At 44.5% G+C, this 22,689-nt stretch overlaps 1 protein-coding gene across 4 annotated transcripts in view; it reads left to right on the top strand.

Annotated features, from left to right (window-relative positions):
- ANKRD28 (ankyrin repeat domain 28) overlaps window positions 1–22,689 on the top strand; it is an 805,300-nt gene that overhangs the window by 500,541 nt on the left and 282,070 nt on the right. For all 4 annotated transcript variants that reach the window (XM_029589217.1, XM_029589218.1, XM_029589216.1 and 1 more), the window contains 2 exons: window positions 20,523–20,549; window positions 21,223–21,297. In XM_029589217.1, the coding sequence (XP_029445077.1) occupies window positions 20,523–20,549; window positions 21,223–21,297 (102 nt within the window). The remainder of the gene's footprint in view (window positions 1–20,522; window positions 20,550–21,222; window positions 21,298–22,689) is intronic.

Here is a 22,689-nt window from a genome sequence, read left to right as displayed (position 1 = left end):
TTCCATATTTGTCTTTTAAAAGCCTCTCATATGGACATTTTTATTTTTGGCCTACCATATAAGCCTTTATTTCTTTTTTTATGGGAGGGGAAGGGAGTTGCACTTTTTATTCATATTTGACTTGTTTCTCTTCACAGCTGAAACTTGTTTATTTTCATTTCGTTTTCTTTGTCTGTTGCACCCTTTTCTTCTCAGGATACACTTTGCAGTAGTCGAAGCCATGATTATATTAAGCCTGGAATCTTGCAACACACTTTTTCTTAGTCTTTCAGGAAATCTACTGTTTTTGCAAATTTGACAGAACAGTGTCACTTGCATTATCACCGCCATTGCCTAATTTGACTTTATACGATAATCTCCACGCTGAGAAGGCCAAGTGGTCTAAAACTCATTCCTCGTTGCCCCCTAAGGAAGGAATCTAGAACTCTTGACACCATTGGGGCAAAGGTTTTTCAGGGTGCTATGCTCAATGCATGCATAGCTTCCTATCAGCTTTTCATGGGCCAGTATATGCAGAACTTCCTGAATAAAAATGTAAGACTATAATCTATCTTTGGTGTAAAACCATACATTAACACCTTCTGGAAATATAATAATCAGAGGTCATGTCCTACAACTGTCCATATTTTTTTTTTTTTTTTTTAGCTTCCAGTGATTAGATCTTTAAATGCCTGCCAGAACAGCCATTTTTACATCAGGTGCTCACCGCAATTTCTCAGACATTGTGTTCCATAAAATGGAACTGGCTAATTGGCTAGCAGGTTGTATCTCCTTCTGTTACACCTAGGTGGGGCTGAATATGGTGAGCAATATCAAGACCCACACTGACCCATGGCATGTTGATGGCTCAGTTTGCGATCATTCCCCCTGGAGATCTGCAAGGCTCTGATGTGGTGTTCTCCCACATATTCACATTTCACTGTTTGGCCAGAATGGCTGATGTGGAGATAGATTTGGCCACCCTGTCCTGTGGAACTTGTTTGAGGTTTAGAACCCTTTCCCTCCTAGGGCTTGTTGTTTTTGTTCCAGGCTGCCTCTTAGGTTAAGTATAAAATGGAAAAAAAGGTTTGTTTCCAACAAAAATATTGTGGTTCCCATTAACACTTGTTGTCCCCCCCCCCCCTTTTTTTTTTGTTAGGGGAAACCTGTAACTAGGGATTCCCCATGTGTAAAGACTGCCATCATGCTTGTCCTAGGAGAAAGAGTTGCTCAGAGGTCAGCAGGATATCAGTCTTCATGAAACCTGCCCATCTCCTCTTGGAGTTAGATTTTCTGTTAATGCTTAAATACAAGACTGAAGGTATCCCGCATGACATAATGGCATACATGGCCATGCCCAGTGAGGTACAATCAAATTCTAGAAAATTTAACATAAGTTTTCCATACTGGGCTCCATCAGATGATGGTAACCCCAATATGAGGACTGACATTTTGCTATCCTAGGAGAACACCTATTTCAGGCAAGCAACTCTGTGTTGCATGATTTTGTATGGACATCTTCTTTTTAAATTTTGTTACAGCAAAAACAGACCACAGTAGTAGGTAGTATAGCGCTGGTTACGTTCATGGAACCTTGTCTTACAGACCTCAAAAGACTTAACAAAGAATTTAATTTTAACATATTCATTGTTTATTCATAGTTGCTTGCAGAGAACAGAAACCAATAATCTGTTCTCTTCAAGCAATTGCGAATAAACAATGAATATGTTAAAATTAATTCTTTAAGTCTCTTCGATTGAATTCTGTAAGACAAGGTTCCATGAAGGTAACCAGCGCTATACTATTTACTACTGTGGTCTGTACCTATTACTGTATACCGCTCATTGTCTCCACTCCTCATTAGCTACAGCAAAAAGAGAGTCAGAAAGAACCCCAAAATTATGATACATGCACCAATGTATAGATGAGGACTAAATAAAGAATGATCAACAACTCTGGTCGGCAGTAATAATTCTGATTATAGTAACAAAGAAAGGTATCAATTAAGCCTGACGGCGTGTCCTACTATGGTAAGCTAGAACCTCCCAGACAGTTCAATCATCCATCTTCCAAACAATTTTTTAAAGTGTTTTTTCAAGAACGCATATAAAATAAATGAGATAGTCCAAAGTGTTAGTAAGTAATGAACCCAACAGCACGGCTGATAAATCGCTGAAACTAGCTTCCTCAGGGGTAAAATGGCATTTGTAATCCATTATGACTGTTATCTTAAAATAATTGTGGAGAATTTCAAATCAAACCAAGAGAAAGTGAACAAAAATACTTATCTGCACGCCAGAAATACCATTCATTCCAGGACTAATAGTCTACGGAAGGGTCCTCAGAACAGACCACTAAAGACAAGGGCACAAGTCTTTTTGTAAAGGTTGAATATTGACATCGGGAGAGATCTACCTGCAATCATTAAACACACCACTGGTGATGATGAACTGACATAGCCATACAGACACTTTCGCACTGATCAGCCTAAAAAACACACTCAAGTCCAATTCAGCCAGTAGTCCCATCAGGGAAACTGACTGTAATCTAAAAATCCATTTCTAGCGTGTAGCAGATGGACTCAAAACAAGTGGGTATAGTGTGCTCGTGCTAGCAGTAGTGAGACGGATCTGACATCAGAAAGAGGGTACATATACCCCCACAGAAAGTGCAGCAATTCAGTAATTTCCTTCTCCAAAGCAGTTTGGAGCTACCTCACGCTCGCTGAGCGTTTTTCCAAATTCCTAACGACTAATTCATAGAAGAAGCCTACCTGAAGACGAGCCCCGCACTCCTGCGGTGATACCATTCGGTCCCTCCCCCAGTTGAGTTTCCCGAGGTGATTTCCGTGGTCCCCTTGGAGGTAAGAGCCTCGGTCCGGTGGCCGACTCGCGGCAGGGACCTAGCCCCCGAGTGAGAAGGGCTCGGGCGCGGCACAGAGGCAGCCTCGGTCCCGGTGAGGACTTGGCCCCCGAGCGAGACGAGTTCGGGCGCGGCCTAGAGGCAGCGGGTGCATGTCCTCGAGCGCTGCGGTGACGGTAATCACCCTCTCCCCCCGCAGCCGGAGACCGCCCGGGTCGCAGCCGGGAAGCGCCGAAGACAAGGTAAGGCGTACATCTTTACTTGCTGGTCTCCGAGGAAGCGAGGATTAGCGGGGTCTGCCTACGTGGCAGCCCGCCAAGGAGGTCGCCATTTTGCCTGCCTGCTCGCCGACGCCATCTGCCCTGGTTTGTTACCTCGCTCTAGCGCTCAGGCCAGACTGCGCGCATAGGCGACGGGCGTATATGTTAGGCGCCCGAAAATACTTGGGCGCATATTCGGTAAAGGCGTACAGTGAAGTCACCTTGATTCATGTTGATAGGCGCACGTTGCTTCACGTAAGCTGATAGGTGCACGTTGCTAAGCGCACGCTGCTAAGCCGCGCTGATAAGGCCATTGCAGAAAGACTAAATGAATTATTTGCCTCCGTGTTTACTAATGAGGATGTTGGGGAGATACCAGTTCCGGAGATGGTTTTCAGGGGTGATGACTCAGACGAACTGAACGAAATCACTGTGAACCTGGAAGATGTAGTAGGCCAGATTGACAAACTAAAGAGTAGCAAATCACCTGGACCGGATGGTATGCATCCTAGGGTTCTGAAGGAACTCAAAAATGAAATTTTTGATCTATTAGTTAAAATTTGTAACCTATCATTAAAATCATCCATTGTACCTGAAGACTGGAGGGTGGCCAATGTAACCCCAATATTTAAAAAAGGCTCCAGGGGCGATCCGGGTAATTATAGACCAGTGAGCCTGACTTCAGTGCCGGGAAAAATAGTGGAAACTATTCTCAAGATCAAAATTGTAGAGCATATAGAAAGACATGATTTAATGGGACACAGTCAACATGGATTTACCCAAGGGAAGGTCTTGCCTAACAAATCTGCTTCATTTTTTTGAAGGGGTTAATAAACATGTGGATAAAGGTGAACCGGTAGATGTAGTGTATTTGGATTTTCAGAAGGCGTTTGACAAAGTCCCTCATGAGAGGCTTCTACGAAAACTAAAAAGTCATGGGATAGGAGGTGATGTCCTTTCGTGGATTACAAACTGGTTAAAAGACAGGAAACAGAGAGTAGGATTAAATGGTCAATATTCTCAGTGGAAAAGGGTAAACAGTGGAGTACCTCAGGGATCTGTATTGGGACCGGTGCTTTTCAATATATATATAAATGATCTGTAAAGGAATACGACTAGTGAAGTTATCAAATTTGCGGATGATACAAAATTATTCAGAGTAGTTAAATCACAAGCAGACTGTGATACATTACAGGAGGACCTTGCAAGACTGGAAGATTGGGCATCCAAATGGCAGATGAAATTTAATGTGGACAAGTGCAAGGTGATGCACATAGGGAAAAATAACCCTTGCTGTAGTTACACGATGTTAGGTTCCATGTTAGGAGCTACCACCCAGGAAAAAGATCTAGGCATCATAGTGGATAATACTTTAAAATCGTCGGCTCAGTGTGCTGTAGCAGTCAAAAAAGCAAATAGAATGTTAGGAATTATTAGGAAGGGAATGGTTAATAGAACGGAAAATGTCATAATGCCTCTGTATCGCTCAATGGTGAGACCGCACCTTGAATACTGTGTACAATTCTGGTCGCCGCATCTCAAAAAAGATATAGTTGCGATGGAGAAGGTACAGAGAAGGGCAACCAAAATGATAAAGGGGATGGAACAGCTCCCCTATGAGGAAAGGCTGAAGAGGTTAGGGTTGTTCAGCTTGGAGAAGAGACGGCTGAGGGGGGGATATGATAGAGGTCTTTAAGATCATGAGAGGTCTTGAACGAGTAGATGTGACTCGGTTATTTACACTTTCGAATAATAGAAGGACTAGGGGGCATTCCATGAAGTTAGCAAGTAACACATTTAAGACTAATCGGAGAAAATTCTTTTTCACTCAACGCACAATAAAGCTCTGGAATTTGTTGCCAGAGAAGGTAGTTAGTGCAGTTAGTGTAGCTGGGTTCAAAAAAGGTTTGGATAAGTTCTTGAAGGAGAAGTCCATTAATGGCTATTAATCAATTATACTTAGGGAATAGCCACTGCTATTAATTGCATCTTATGTTCTTATGTTCCAATTAAATTTGCGATAGTCATTGGAGCAAAACATCAAACTACCAAAATAACATATAACTTTAAAAGGGGAGATTATGATTAGATGAAGAAACTAGTTATAAGAAAACTTAGAGGAGCAGTTACAAGGGTTAAAAGTCTGCATCAGGCATGGGAACTGTAAAAACATTGGAAGCCCTAAAAAATCAGCCGTGTGCTTAGATTGAAGTGGCATTGCGCTATCTGCAACAGAGAACTAGAAGGCTCATTTGTGTACTTTTCTCAGAAGCCCCAGCAGAGGATTCCAAAGGACACTATGAGCCATTTAGTTTTCTGCTTTCACAGCCTTTGAATACCAGAGAGCTGGAAGACTCATTTGCATACTTTTCCCAGGAGCTCCATCAGAGGATTCCAGAAGACACAGTGAGCTATCTATGTTTCAGCTTTCACAGCTCCTGCATTCTTTCTAGCACCAGAGTGCTCATTTGATACTTCTTTTAGCAGCTGCAGTTTCCAGCTTCAGAAAACTGGAAGGCTCATTTGCATACTTTTCCCAGCAGCCCTAGCAAAGGACTTCAGAGAACATTGAAAACCATTGAGGTTTCAGCTTTCACAGCCCCCATACTCTTTCTGGCACCAGAAGACCTGAAGGCTCATCTGTATACTTTTCCCAGCAGTCCCAGCAGAAAGTACTGCAAGCCTTCTAGGTTAAACTTTCATAGCCCCCTCACTCTTTCAAACAGCAGAGGACCAGAAGGCTCATCTGTATACTTCTTCTAGCAGTCCTAGCAGAAGACTACAGAGGACATCGTGAGCCATCTAAAGCTTCAGCTCCCACAGCCCAACTAACATATTTCCCATTCTTTCTAGTGGCAGAGGATCAGAAGGCATACGTGAAAACACTATTTCCTATAAATTTTCAACAGATGTATTTATTTGATACAATAACAGGGAATTCAAAATAAGGGTTAATAATGTGTGTATCTGGGTAGTTATAAGAAGATTAATTGTAGTCTCTGCAGGATCACTAACAAACAAATATAAAATAAAGCAATAGATTAAAAGTTCTTTAGATTAGTTTGCACACTCCTACTCCCTTAGAAATGTTACATCGCTAACAACTCTGTTAGCCAGAGAATGTGGTTAGTGCAGTTAGTATAGCTGTGTTTAAAAAAGGATTGGATAAGTTCTTGGAGAAGAAGTCCATTACCTGCTATTAAGTTCACTTAGAGAATAGCCACTGCCATTAGCAATGGTAACATGGAATAGACTTAGTTTTTGGGTACTTGCCAGGTTCTTATGGCCTGGATTCGCCACTGTTGGAAACAGGATGCTGGGCTTGATGGACCCTTGGTCTGACCCAGTATGGCATTTTCTTATGTTCTTATGATAGGCGCCCTTGCTAAGGCACGCTGATAGGCGCATGTCCATTGGCGCACGTTGATAAGCGCCCGTTGTTAGGCGCACGTTCATAGGCGCCCGTCAATAAGCGCACGCTAATAAGCGCACGTTCCTAGGCGCAAGTGGACAGGCGCACGTGGATAAGCGCACAGCTTTCGCGCATATTACAAGGCGCATTCTCCAGCTGGGAGGAGATAACAGACGAGATGGAGTGTAAGAGAGCCCATGCGTCCGCAGAGCCGGCACCTCCAGAATCAGGCATAAGAGCTCTAAGCCTCTGTTCAGCATGCAACCTCAGAGCCACACTGAGCGAGGATGCAGACTCCCTATGTGCCCAATGTGAGGAGGCCCTGGGAGTTCCAGGCCAGGACCGGTCCCAGCCCAGCGTACTTTCCAGTTCCTCAGGGAACACCCCGGTCTTAGCAGGCCGCGGTGAGCAGCCAGGGAACCCGAGAGACCTGGTGCCCCTAAGGCCGGATCCTGCTTCGCTCTCCTGGGTGGAATTATTCAAGGGGATTCACGCCTTTGTCAAGATGCAGTCTGATCCCCGAATGGGTCCATACGTACCGGATGCCCCGGCCCCTGGATCCTCAAGACCTAGGCATGGCCACTCGCCACCCGGAAGCCCCACTTATGGGGATTCAGATTGCTCTGAGGAAGATGACGAGCCCCCCGAGGAGGGAGAACTTCCCTCGGGGATAGAACCATATCAGACCATGAGACGCTTCTTTCGGAAAGAGGATCTCCCAGGCCTGGTCTCTCAATGCCTGTCAGAACTGGCTATCCCGGGCCAGGACACCTCAGGGGAACCTAGAATGAACCCCCTGCTAGAGGGCCTGCGCCAAACGACTCACCATTTCCCCCTCCTACAAGCAGCACAGCAGCTAACTGATCTGGAATGGAATGCACCGGAGGCCTCATTCAAAGGGGGTCGGGCCTTGTCTGGCATGTACCCCCTGGACCCGGTGACCAAGGAGCTGCTGGCGTGCCCCAAGGTAGACGCCATAGTTAGCGCAATTGTGAAGCGCACCACCATTCCGGTGGAGGTGGGAGCAGCCCTCAAGGATGCACATGACCCGCGCATGGACGCCATTCTGAAACAAGCCTTTGAGGTGGCAGCCATGTCCATACGAATTGCGACCTGCTGCACCGTGGTGACGCGTTCCTGTTTATCACAAGCTAGGAACAACACCCCGGGAGAAGAAATGTAATCAGCTCTCTCGTTCCTCACTGACGCAGCCTCCGACCTAGTCCGTTCGGCAGCCAAGAGGGTGTCATCCTCATTGGCAGCCAGGAGACAGCTCTGGCTATGTAATTGGGCGGCCGACTCTTCCTCCAAGACACGCCTCACAAGAATGCCCTTTAAGGGATCCCTCCTGTTCGGCAGCGATCTCGAGAAACTGGGCTAATAGATGGGGCGCCTCTCCATTACCCCGTCTACCAGAAGACAGGTCAAGGAGGAGCCAGCGTTTTTTTCCTAGGCCATCCAGAGGTAAAAACTCTCAGTGCTTCAACCCTTACAGGGCTCGCTACCAAACACCTCGTTCGCAGACCAGGAACCAGTCCTTTCGGACCAAGCACAACAAGAGGAGAACCGGCTCGGGTTCTGGTCCCGGCCGCACCCCACAATGAGAATCAGCCGACCCATCTGAGGGTAGAAGCCATAGGGGGCAAGCTGACCCTCTTCTACCGCAGGTGGGTCGAGATTACCTCAGACCATTGGGTCCTCGCCATCATCCGAGAAGGGTATTACCTGGACTTTCTTCGGCTCCCTCCGGACAAGTTTGTGGAATCTCCTTGTTCACCCCTCAAGAGGGCGGCACTGGAAGCGACCTTGCGGAGGCTCCTGTCCCTAAAAGCCATAATCCCAGTGCCTGCATGGGAGATAAATTCTGGGCATTATTCCATTTATTTCATGGTACCCAAGAAAGAGGGCACTTTCAGGCCTGTCCTGGACCTCAAGTCAGTCAACCGACACTCCCGGGTCCCCAGCATTCGCATGGAAACTCTGCGGTCAGTCAAGAGTGCAATAAAGCCAGGGGAGTTTCTCACATCCCTAGATCTGTCAGAGGCCTACTTGCGAATCCCAATCCATCGCGATCACCAGCGCTACTTGCGCTTCAAAGTCCTGAACTAACACTTCCAGTTCCGAGCTTTACCCTTCGGGTTAGCCACCGTGCCGCGGACCTTTACCAAGGTCATAGTAGTAGTGGTGGCATCACTCAGGAAGGAAGGAATTCTCGTCCATCCCTACCTGGACGATTGGTTGATCAGGGCAAAGTCACCAGAGGAGAGCCACCAGGCAACCTTCAGAGTTATATCTCTTCTGGAAAGCCTAAGAGTTCCCTACAGCCTTCTCAGTCGCTGGAATACCTAGGAGTCCGATTCGACACCCAGGAAGACAAAGTCAGTCTGACCTCAAAGAGGAGATCAAAGCTCCGGAATCGTCTGCAGGCCCTGCTGAGCGCCACCCGGCCCACAGCTTGGGATTACCTACAGGTCCTCGGCCTCATGGCATCCACTCTGGAGGTGATACCATGGGCGCGGGCTCATATGAGACCACTGCAACGCGCCCTCCTATCTCGGTGGAGCCCACGATCACAGAACTACACCGTACATCTACCTCTACCAGCCAGAGTGCGGAATCAGCTACGGTTGCGGTTGCAGCCCGGCCACATGAGCCGGGGGTCAAGAATGTCCTCGCCAACCTGGACCCTGCTCACTACAGATGCCAGCCTGAACGGATGGGGAGCACACTGCGAAGAACTCACCGCCCAAGGGCGGTGGAACAAAGAAGAGTCGGGTGGAACATCAACCGACTAGAGGCACGGGCAGTCAGGCTAGCCTGCCTGCGATTTGCCCACAGACTTCGAAACAGAGCGGTCAGGGTGATGTCGGACAACGCCACCACGGTGGCATACATCAACCGACAGGGCGGAACCAGAAGCCAACAGGTATCCTTAGAAATAACGCCCCTGATGGCTTGGGCAGAGGCGAATCTTCAGGACATCTCCGCCGTCCACATCGCCGGGAAGGACAACACCACGGCAGACTTCCTCAGCAGAGAAAGCCTAAATCCGGGGGAATGGCAGCTCTCGCCTACTGCTTTCCAGATGATTGTGGATCAGTGGGGGCTCCGGGCATGGACCTACTAGCGGACAGGTCCAACGCTCAAGTACTCAGGTACTTCAGTCGCAGGCGAGATCCTCTCTCCCACGGGATCGACGCTCTGGTACAGCCATGGCCTCGGGATCCTGCTATATGCTTTTCCTCCATGGCCCCTGCTGGGCGCCATTATACACAATATTCAGCGGCACAGAAGCCTAGTTCTTCTAGTGGCCCCGGACTGGCCAAGAAGACCCTGGTACGCAGACATGAGAAGACTGCTGGCAGGGAATCCACTGCCCCTGCCTCCACACAGGGACCTGCTGAGGCAAGGTCCCATCCTTCACGAGGATCCAGCTCAATTCTCTCTTATGGTCTGGCCATTGAGAGGGCTCAACTGAAGAAAAGGGGATACTTGGGGCCGGTAATAGATACTCTCCTCCGAGCATGCAAGTTCTCCACATCACTAACATATATAAGGATTTGGAGAGTATATGAAGCCTGGTGCGACACTCACAGCACCAATCCACATGCTGTTAAAATCCCTATCATTTTGGATTTCCTGCAAGATGGACTTCAGAAGGGTCTATCCCTCAATTCCATCAAGTTTCAAGTGGCAGCTCTATCCTGCTACGGTCCCAGGAGTGACAGCAACAGCATTGCCACACACCCAGACGTTTCACGTTTCCTGAAAGGAGTCAAACACATTCGCCCGCCACTGAAGTGGCCAGTGCCCCTGTGGAACCTCAACCTAGTTTGGAATTTCTAGCGGGACCTGCCTTCAGACCCCTTCGAGGCCTGTCCCTCCGTTTGTTAACCTTGAAGATGGTGTTCCTGCTGGCCGTATGCTCAGCACGCCGCATCTCAGAGCTACAAGCGCTGTCCTGCCGTGATCTGTTTCTCAGAATCACTCCAGAGGCTATCCATCTTCGCACGGTTCCTTCCTTCTTACCCAAAGTAGTCTCACACTTCCACCTCAACCAAACCATATCCTTGCCAACCACGGAAGGTTTGAAGAAGTCGGAAGAAGGTCGAATACTGTGCCATCTCGACATCTGCAGGCTGCTGTCCAGGTACCTGGAAATGTCAGAAGCAGTACGAAAGACGGACCACCTGTTCGTCCTTCACAGCGGGAAGAAGCAAGGGGAAGCGGCCTCACGGGCAACCATCACCCGCTGGATCAAAGAAGTTATCAAGGCGGCCTACGTAGAAGCGGGAAAACCACCACCTCTATGGGTCAAGGCTCACTCTACCAGAGCGCAGGCGGCCTCCTGGGCAGAAACTAGGATGCTGTCGCCGGCAGAGATATGTAAAGCGGCAACGTGGTCCTCCCTCCATACCTTCTCCAGATTCTACCGTCTGGACGTCCAGGCCAGGGAGGACACAGCATTTGCGAGGGCAATCCTAAATGGACCTCGGGCAGCCTCCCACCCAGTCCGGGAGTAGCTTTTGTACATCCCACTTGTTTTGAGTCCATCTGCTACACGCTAGGAAATGTAGAGATTACTTACCTGATAATCTCGTTTTCCTTAGTGTGTGCAGATGGACTCAGCATCCCGCCCGGCTGCCGGTATACATGGGGATTCACCGACTCACGGTAAGTCATGTTTTCATATATAGGGTATCCACCCTGCCGGGTGTCGACGCCTTCCGGTTGAGGACACTGGCGGACTCCAGCTACTATCAATCGGTCAGGGTAATCCTGTTCATTTAATCGATCGGTCAGTCACACATATATCCATAAAACTTTTGCAAGGAAGATTACTGAATTGCTGCACTTCCTGTGGGGGTATATGTACCCCGTGCTGACGTCAGATCCGTCTCCAACTGCTAGCACGAGCATACTATACCCACTTGTTTTGAGTCCATCTGCATATACTAAGGAAAACAAGATTATCAGGTAAGTAATCTCTACATTTTTGTTCTAATTGCAATGGATTCCAATTAAGATCCCCCCCCCCCCCAAAACCCCTGAGGGAGTCAGTTGGTCAATGACACAGAATTGTAAATCATCAGAACAGTGAAACATTTCGTCACAATCTGCTACCAAAGGTACACTAAGGCGATGATGATGTATCAAGCTTGAACGATGTTCAATCATACAAGCCTTTATCATGCGTTTGGTTTTCCCCATGTACACTTTATCACAGGGGCACCTAATAAGGTAAACAACTTCTGTAAATAAGCATGATGTATGGTGTTTCAGCTTAATGACAAAACTCGTCGCGGACACTGTCAAAGATAAAACATTCATTGACATATGACAAACAGAACAGTGGCCGTAGGGACTGTGAGCTCCAATAGGAGTATCAACTGACCCAACTGGCTGGTGTGTAAAATCAATGTGGACCAACAAATCTTTTAGATTATTGCCTTTAGTATATGCAATTATAGAAGGTTCTCCAAAAATATCATTAATCTGTAGGATTCTTCAGTTCCAAAAATCGAAGCCCAAACTGCATGGACTTGTGGTGAGGAAGGAAGTACATAAGTACTGCGCATTACCTCGGCTATCTGAGGGAGAAATAGCCATTCTCAATGGCTGAACCTAGCTCTTAAATAGGGTTTTCTCTCACAAGATTTAGGGTAACCCCTGGCCAGAAACCAATTACTGAGTAATTTAGCCTGTATCTTAAAATAATCAACAGATGAACAGACCCAGCACAGTGAAAGAAAACTGGCTCATCAGAAGGCTTTCTTTCAAAGTCTGTGAGTAACAACTAGAAAAGTACAAGAGCGTATTTGAGTTGACTGGCTTGCGATACAAGGTATTAAACCCACAGATGTTTTGCAAATCAAAATATCCAAAAAAGGAATTTGGTGTGTATGTGTATTGGCTGTAAACTGTAAATAACAATCCAATGAATTCAGTCAAACTAAAAATTCTTGAAAGCTGGACATTAAACCCTTCCACAGAAAAAAATAAAATAAAAAGTCATCAATGTAGCATTTCCAAAGTGAGATCTGTGTTTTGAACGGAAAATCCACAAGATAGTTGGTTTCAAAATCCGCAACATACAGATTTGCTAAGACTGGGGCCCTAGTGATACCCATTGCTGTTCCCCATATCTTTTGGTAGAACACTTTATTGAAAGCAAAAAAAATGTTCATCAAAGCTATTTCTAAGAGATGAACTAGAAAATCGGTGGGTATTCGATGTGGTCTTATTCACTGATCGAGGCAATGAGTTGCTACTGTAATGGCATCCCTTTGTGGGCTATTTATGTATAGGGCTTCAAATCCAGTGTTACTAAAGTAAGATCGGTAGTGTCCAAATGCAATTGTTCCAGAAAGGAAATCATAGCTTGAGAGTCACAGACATATGATGGAAGCTGAGGAAAAAATGGTGCCAGGAAAAAAATCAATAAAATGAGACAGTTCTTCTAATAGTGAATTTTTACTTGAAACGATAGGACATCTGGGCATATCTACAAGCCTTTTGGGGATCTTAGGTAGTATTTGGGACACAGGTGTTACTGAAAATGATTTTAATAAAAATGAGACTTCTTTAGATGTAAGAAATCCACTATCTCGGGCAGATGTAACAATAGCCGAGATTTCTTGCTGAAGCATAGGCATTGGGTCTTGTGTCAACGACCGGTAAAAATGGGTATCGTTGAGCTGCCGGTAAATCTCTCTAACATATTGTTGTCAGTCAAGTAACACTATTGTGCCTCCCTTGTCAGCTGGTTTGATATCATCATCAGAGGCTCTCTGCAGATCTTGTAATGCTTGAGACTCCTGTTGATTCAGATTGCAATATTGGTTGCATGGGCACTCAGCAGCCAATTATGAAGATCCTGTTACTCAAGCTGGTGAAAAGTTTTTATCGCGGCATCCTCACCACCTGGAGGTATCCAAGTGGATGGGTTCCTCAATATTGACAGGTCTGCCATAGGTGGATGTTGAGCAAAAAAAATGTCAAATCTTAAGGGAGTGAACAAACTGAAATAAACTTTCTTCACAGGCAAATAAGTCAAACTGGTGAGTTGGCACAAAAGAGAGCCCTCGTTCTAAAACTCGTTACAGTGTTGAAGAGAAGGGGAAGGATGGTAAATTCAAAATTGGAGATTCCTGGACATCTGTGACTGGGTGAGTCATGGTGGAAAGTTTGCATATTTGTTGATGGTAAAAGCTGCTGGATTCTATTCGAGCATGATAAGTACCCCAGCGGCCTCTTGTGCACTGCCCTAAAAAAAGAAGAAAAATTCGGTCTGAGTTGTTCCACGAGTAGAGCGATTACTAACTCATGTCGCCTTGTCACCAAAAGAATCTTCCCCACTTGAATCGAAAGTCACATGTTTTGTTTTGGTTTTTTTTTAGAGACACTAGTCATGCGACTGCCCAACCATGGATAAACTCTGGGCCCTTCAAATAGTCAAGTTCATCTCGGCAAAATTTATCAAATTTTATTTTCTTTAGATCTGCGCGAAACTCATCTAGAGCATCCTCCACAGATTTTAAATGTATAATGCTTCAAAGTCATATTGGACTGCAATGAAGTTTTATGCTAATCAGTTTCTTCATTTAGCTGAAATTCTGATTTTTGTGCAGCGATGATTAAAATCATTGTCTAAGCTGCATTTGTTCAATATCGCATTCCAGTCAGCCAGAAAGTCAGGATCTTCAGTGTAGAGATGCGGTTCTTTAAGGATACGTAAACCCCTAGGTATCCGTTGAACTCTACAATTCTCTAGCAATGTGTCAGCATGACGTTTTGTCAGAACCGAATGGCGTAACAGCCTCTGTAGTGTTACCCATTGATCGTCACCAGTAGTTCTAGAAGAAGAAAAGATAAAGGGTTTTGTCAAAAGCGTTTGCAAATCAGCCTCAGAAAAACTCAATTTTTTTTTAAACTTTCAGTGCTCATGACTGGAACCACAATAATTCACAGCAAAAACAGTCAGAAAGAACCTCAAAATTATGAAAAACCTACCAATATATAGATAGGGACTAAATAAAGAATGATCAACAAACTCTGGTCGGCAGTAATAACTCCAATATTGTAACAACTAAACGAAGGTGTCATCAAGCCTGACTGCATGTCCTGCTATGGTAAGCTAGAACCGCCTGAACAGTTCAAACATCCACCTTTCAAACAATTTTATTTTTTTTTAGTGTTTTCAAGAAAGCATATAAAACAAATGAGCATAACAGTCCAAAGTGTTAGTGAATAGCGAACCTAACAGCACTGCCGGTGTTTCGCTGAAACTAGCGCCCTCAGGGGTAAAATGACATTTGTAATCCACTATGACTGTTACCTGCAAAATAATTATGGAGAATTTCAGAACAAATCCAAAGAGAGAGAGAACTAAAATACTTATCTGCACTCCAGAAATACCATTCATAGCAGGACATGAAGTCTCACAGAAGTGCCTCAGAAAGGGAAGAGGAGGGCACAAGTCTTTTTGTAAAGGTCAATAATGCCATCAGGAGAGATCCACCTGCAATCATTAAACACATACTGGTGGTGATGAACTGACATAAACACTTTTCTAGTTGTCACCCACAGACTTTGAAAGAAATCTTCTGGTGATCCAGTTCTTTCACTACATCGGGTCTGTTCATTTGTTGATGATTTTAAGACACAGGCTAAATTACTCGGGCCAGGGGGTCCCTAAATCTTGTGTGAGAAAAGCCTGTTTAAGAGCTAGGTTCAGCCATTGGGAATGGCTTTTTCTCCCTCAGAAAGCCAACAAGGTAACACAGTACTTGTGTTCCTTTCTCACCACATGTCCATGCAATTTGGGCTTTGATCTTACGGAACTGGAGAATCCTACAGATTCGTGATTATTTTTGGAGAACCTCCTAGAGTTGCATTTACTAGAAGGAATAAGCAAAATGATTTGTTAGTCCACTCCGACTTTACCAACTGACCAGTCGAGTTAATTGGTCCTCCTAGTGGAGCTCACCATCCCTGAGTTCACTGCTCTGTCATGTGTCAATGAATGTTTCATCTTTGACAGCATCCGCCACAAATTTTGTCATTAAGCTAAAACACTATACATCATGTTTATCTTTAGCAGTTGTTTACCTTATTAGGTACCCCTGTGATAAAGTGTATGTGGGGAAAATGAAATGTATGATAATGACTCGTATGATTGAACATCATTCAAGCTTGACACATCATCATCGTCTTGGTACAGCTTTGGTAGCACATTGTGACTAAATGTTTCACAGTTTTGATTTACAATTCTGTGTCATTGACCAACTGTCTGCTCACTGGCGTGGGGTGGGGGACCTTAACCAGAATTTGTTGCAATTAGAACAAAAATGGATTTTTAGATTATAGTCCATCTCCCTGATGGGACTGATTGCTGAATTTGACTTGTGTGTTTATAGGCTAATCAGTGCACCTTATTGCTATGTCTGTTTGCCTATGTCAGTTCATCGTCACCAGTGTATGTTTAATTATTGCAGGCAGATTTCTCTTGCCATTGTTATTGAATTTTACAAAAAGACTTCTGCCCTTCTCTTCAGTGGTCCATTGTGAGACACTTCCTTGAGACTACACGTCCTTTGAGTGGTATTTCTAGCTTGCAGATAAGTATTTTAGTTCTCTTTCTCTTAGGATTTGTTTTGAAATTCTCCATAATTATTTTGCAGATAACAGTCGTAGTGGATTACAAATGTCATTTTATCCCTGAGGAAGCTGGTTTCAGTGAAATACTGGGTATGCTGTGGATTGCTGTTCACTAACACTTTGGACTGTTATGCTCATTTGTTTTATATGCTTTCTTGAAAAAACTACCAAAAAAAAATTGTTTGGAAGCTGGATGATTCAACTGTCCAGACGGTTCTAGCTTACCATAGCAGGACAGGCCATCAGGCTTGCTGACACCTTCCTTTAGTTGTTACTATATTGGAGTTATTACTGCCAACCAGAGTTTGTTGATCATTCTTTATTTAGACCTCATCTATACATTGCTGGGTTCTTTGTTAGAGATTGGGGCAGATTTTCAAAGGCTAAGCGTGTAACCCGAGAAAATCTGCCCCTGTGCGTGCTGAGCCTATTTTGCATAGGCTTGGTGGCGGGCGCAAGCCCCGGGCCATGAGTATGCCCCGGGGCTTCAAAAAAGGGGCGTTCCAGGGGCGGGGCCCGGGGGTGGGACCAAGGCCTCCAGAAAAGCCACTGTGCCGGGGGATGGTGCACCTGCAGCCAGCCGGCACGCGCAAGTTACGCCAGCCTGGAGGCAGGCGTAACTTCAACGATGACAGTAGGGGGAGGGTTTTTAGATAGGGCTGGGAGGCGGGTTAGATAGGGGAAGGGAGGGGGGGCGGAAGGAAAGTTCCCTCCGAGGCCGCTCCGATTTCAAAGCGTCCTCGGAGGGAACTGAGGAAGCCTGCGAGGCTCGGCGCGCACAAGTTGCACAATTGTACACCCCCTTGCGCGCGCCGACCCTAGATTTTATAATATGCGCGCGGCAGCACGCACATGTTATAAAATCGGGCGTAGATTTTATAACATGTGCGCGAACAAATCTACGCCCACGCACAGGTTTGAAGATCTGCCCCATTCTGTAAGTATGAAATGTGAAATATATGCCATTTATGTTTGTTTTTGCCTGTAAGCTGCCATGAACTGTTTTTGAGACGCAATGGAAGTGTTAGTGGAAATGCAGGTGTTTGTATAGCTAAATCTATTTGTCAGGCAATGCAAGGGACCTAGGGGTTCTAGAAGCTTGGGCAGTGGCCATGCTGGTTACAGATGGCTGTTGATATCATTACAGAGCTTTGTGGATAGACTTGGGAAGGTTGTAGTCCTGAGTGTAAACCAAGTGGCAGATTATGTATGTTCATTTGCCTAAGATGGCGGAGTACAAATGACGATGAAGAGGTATCTCTGCTCCTGGATGAAGAAAGATCTTATAAGCAGTTAGACTGAACAGCTGGGATGTATCCTCATAGACAGTGTGGACAGGAATAACTGTGCAGACTGGATAGGTCAGCTGGGTTTTTTTCTAAACCATTTACTATGTTACTAATATGTTTATTATTTGTTTGATTTGTGGAAAAATTGATTGCTAGAAAATGTTGGAAAAATGTATGGCCTAGATTTATCAAAATGCTATAAATATAGCGGAAATAGCATCTGTGATTAAAAATAAAACAAAATAACGGGGGGAGGGGGCAAGGTTAGGCTAATTATCTTGCTCCTGCATCACATAGTCAATTTCCATCACTCCTGCGCCATTTTTTGCTTCACATGCTGATTAATAAATCGCAGAGAGAGAGCCTTTCTATAGATTGTCTGGCACTCTACATATGTATCACTGTAGAGGGGCACTTTGAATCGGGGTGGGTTTTAGAAAGTGGGGGGGTTGGGAGGTGGTGTTTCAGAAACACCACCTCCAGTCTGACATATTCATAGTCTTTGACTACAAATCTTTAGCGATGTCACTTTTACTATGAATACCTCAGATTGTTTCTGTAACACCACCCCCAACCCCCCCCCCAAGCCTTCTGAAACCCACCCCGATTCAAAATGCCCCACTACAGTAAAACATATATAGAGAATGTCAGACTGATTCTATACAGAGGCGCTCTGTCTCCCTCCCTCTCCCCCGCGCTAAAAATATTTTTTCCGTGTGTTGCTATATTGCATTGGGTGCTACCGGCCCTCATTACCATTAACTCCACCCCAAATTCCTCCCACTGGAATACTCAATGTGGAATTTGCATTTGTGTTGTTTATTGTGTGCGTTAGGGCCCTAACGCAAATTGATAAAAAACATAGTATGTTTGCAACACTCCAGTGCTTCTGAGCATTATATCAGTTAAGAAATAAATTTGATGTATTGAATTGTTGGTGATCTGAATTAATGATTGTTCTCTCAAATACTTTTCTGAATGGAGAATGGAAGGCTAAAAAGTTTGATCATAGATCAAATGTTAAACCACAAGTAGCCTTCTGAGATGCAAAGCCTCATTTACCTAGAATAATCTCCAGGGGCGGATTGTGGGAAAATAGTGGCCTGGGGGATTTTTCTCCATACTGGCCCATGGGTACCCAATTACATATACAATATAATTTACATATATATATGTACACATTCCTATATTTCGGCATGGTCCTCCTGTATCAACACAGTACTATTTGCCAAAACTCAAAGAATAACAACCCCACCTATGTAAAAGAATACCACAAATATTACACCAGAATCTAAAATATCAATACACCTCCTATCAGGAAAACAGAACAGGCCAAGCTACTACAGATCCCTACAGAGAAACCACATGCTAAAAGAATGCTTCATCTCAGTCTTTTCATGCAGAACACAAATTCTCACCAAATACAGAATAAAGCCACATAAAGTATAAATAGAAATGTGCAGACAAAAACTAAACTGTAAAACATATCACTCCAGACTCTGTACAGTGCAACAATGGAAAAACAAGAGTCACCATTCCTCTTGAAACAATCAATAAAATCAAGATATATAAATCATGAATCATAAAATAATACTAATAAAATAATTTCAGAACAGCTGATGAATAGAATATCCAATAATTAAAGACTCAAGCAAATTTTGAAACCTTTACCAAACACCAATAAAATATTTCAAACAGCAGACACATCACATACTATCCAATAATTAAAATGGTAGTCAATCAAGAAAAATGAACTTAAAAAGCCACCTTTACCAACCCTCTCCAGCAGTTCTCCTACTCCTTTCCCCTTGCAGGCCACACCAGAAGCAACAGTAGCTGCTGAAGCTGTCCTCATGGTCCTCTTCCTTAGGGACCACAACAGTGTCTTCTCTCTCTCTCGCACACGCACACACACACACACACACACACAAGCACACACATACCAGTCATCTCTCTGATCAGTCTCACACATACACACGTCACCTCTCTGGCCAGTCTCTCTCAATCACACAATGCTCTCGCTCCCTCTTACACACAGGATTTCAATCACACACATGCTCTCTCTATTTCACTTACACACAAGCTCTCGATCACACACATGTTCTATCTCATTTACGAACAGGCTCAAGCATACACATATGCCCTCTCTCTCACAGCCACAAGACAGCCAAAAACATGCTCCATCTCTCTCTCGCACACACATATTGACTCAAACAAGCACCCTCCCTGACTCACATATACACCACACACATACAGAAGCACCCTCCCTGCCTCACACACAGAAGCACCATTCCTTTCTCATATACACACACAACACACACACACACAGAAGCACCGTTCCTTTCTCACATACACACAGAAGCACCCTTCCAATCTAAGGCCCCAGCATGGTCTCCGGCGGGGGCCGAAGAAATTAAAATCAAGACCGGCAAGGCCGAAGAAATTAAAATCGAGACCGGCAGGGGCCGAAGAAAAGAAGATGGGCACAGCCCAGCCAGCCCCTGCTTGAGGCTGGCTGGGAGGCGCCCATCTTCTTTTCTTCGGCCGGCGCCGGCCTCGATTTTAATTTATTTGGCCCCCGCCGGCTTGGTCTCCCGCGGGGGCTGGCCGATCTTCTTTTCTTCAGCCTCCGCCGGCCTTGATTTTTATTTCTTCAGCCCCCGCTGGCTTGGTCTCCAGCGGGGGCTGGCTGGGAGGCGCTGAGGCTGGGCTGAGGAAGAGCCACATGGTCGAGACCACGTGACCAGCTAGACCGGCCCACCGGGGGAAGCCTGATCCCCCGATAGGCCAATCCGCCCCTGATGATCTCTCAGCAGCAGAAAATAGAAACAAAAACACAATAACTAGTTTTGACAGTGAGGATAAATAAGACATTGAAGCATGCATTTTATGATTATACTGGTATAGTGTTAAACCTTGTAGATTGTAATAGTTTAATTACTCAAATTGTAATTTAGATTTTTACTACTTTTTATAGCTATGTCTTGTTTTAAAGTTAGAACATGTATTGATTGTACTATTTCAACAATTTTTTCTTACAATACACACTTTTTTTTTCAGATTGCAAGAGAGACTCCTCTAGATGTAGTAAGTGTGTATAGTTTCATTGTCATACTTGCATAAAAATGGAATTTCTAAATGGAAATGAAATGCATAGTCTAAAGCTTTAAATATAGAATAATCACATGCCTCCCAAAAGTAAATTAGGCATATTCTAAAGTGCTGATTAATTCTTTATGAACATTTCGTAGTTAATGTTCATTTGAAAAAAAGATTAAGTTCAACTCACTTCACAGTCACCCAGTTTTTGTGAACCAGAGGAAGGAAAAAATAAGTTCCTTAGTATACAATATGTTATCACATACAAATAAGATAACAGGTAAATGCTTTAAGAACTTGTTGATGCCTTTATTTTTAGGAGCTGGATATAATAATTGCAGAGCTGGGACAAGGTATCTTTCAACAATAAATTTGAAAATTATATCTCCCCCCCCCCCCCCCAATTAAACTATATAGTACTCTGTTTTTACAATATTTAATGTAACACTTAAAAATCCAAATTTCATTCATTGTGCGGCACTCTAGGCAAGTGCCTCAATCATCTACCCCTTGTCCTGGTTCTGAATAATGATGCTATGCAAGAAGCATTTACTAATATCTCTGGGGGAAAATAAAATGTGTGGTAGGATAATGTTTTTTTATTAATTTTATTTTAAAGGTGTATTTTCTGGATTATTACTGAGATTTCTTTTCTTTAAAGCTAATGGAAACATCAAGTACTGATATGTTGAGTGATGCAGACAGCAGAGCACCAATAAGTCCATTGCACTTAGCTGTAAGTTCCCAATTATGCTGATGATTTTTTTTGTGTAGGAACAACTTTGAATATATCAAAATATGTAGCAGGGAAATCTCATGTGAAATAGGCCAGGGATATTCGATAGAGAGGAGCAGTAGCACATGAAACCTAGTTCATGTAGAATTAGTATATTGCATTGAATTTTCTTTATACATAAGACCCAAATAGGCAAAGGTTATTGGTCAATTTTGGGCATAAATTAATTACATCTTGTATGATCTTACAGTTCAACCTAAATGGAAAAATTGAAATTTAGAAACTGCATTTGTAACATGACATCTTATTAAAGCAGTTTATATGTTTAATAACCTGCTTCATCCCTCGTGTCTTAGTTTGATATCTAAATAAAAACTAGGCAACTTCATATTATGATCACCTTTCATTATTAAGTATATTTTCCTCTCAAGTCACTCTTCCACTATTTATAGTGTATTAAAATTAATGCTAGCAAGATGACCAAGTATATCTGTATTCCCATAACTTGCCTGTTCCTTTTTAATGTTGGAGTGACAAAATTGGAGAAACCATCTTGAAATTATAACACTTTCTCACAGGACAAGCAGGGTGGTAGTCCTCACACATGGGTGACATCATTAGGATGGAGCCCAATAACAGAACACTTTTGTCAAAGTTTCTAGAACTTTGACTGGCACTACTGAGCATGCCCAGCATGCCACGAACCCTGCATCCAGCAGGGGTCCCCCTTCAGTCTCTTTTTTTTCCGCGCAGCTTTAGCCACGCGAAGTGAGGAGCTCTCTCACAGATTCCTGACAGGAATTTTTCCTCAGGGATTATTTTCAGAATTTGCAAAATTTCTCACCCCATCCGGGGTCCCCCTGTCCACCGTCAATACCCGCGACCATAAGGTAAGCTTTACCTCGATTTTCGGTCGGTTACCGATGGTTCTAGGTTTTAGGCCCGATGGTCACCAACCGCGCCACGGCTTAAATTTTCGACGGTAGCGATGGCGAGGGGTTTTTGTAGGTGCCCCGACTGTCCTAGGACAATGTCCATCACAGACCCTCACCAGGTTTGTATACTCTGGGCCCTACCCAGGACGTGGACACGTACCAACTATGCCCAAATGACCCCTAAGGGATGTCGGGCCCAGTTAGAAAAGATGGTTTTTCTCACAGGATAAGCAGGATGGTAGTCCTCACATATGGGTGACATCACAGGATGGAGCCCAGTCACGGAACACTTTTGTCAAAGTTTCTAGAACTTTGACTAGCCCCCTACTGGGCATGCCCAGCATGGCACCAACCCTGCAGCCAGCAGGGGTCCCTCTTCAGTCTTCTTTTTTCCGCGCAGCAGTAGCCACGCGGTTAAGGAGCTCTGCAAGGATTCCTGACAGGAATTTTCCTCACG

Source organism: Rhinatrema bivittatum, chromosome 2 (assembly GCF_901001135.1).
Source record: "Rhinatrema bivittatum chromosome 2, aRhiBiv1.1, whole genome shotgun sequence".
Classification (NCBI taxonomy): Eukaryota; Metazoa; Chordata; class Amphibia; order Gymnophiona; family Rhinatrematidae; genus Rhinatrema; species Rhinatrema bivittatum.
The sequence above is the reverse complement of the archived record's forward strand: the minus strand, read 5'-3'. Positions and strand labels throughout refer to the sequence as shown.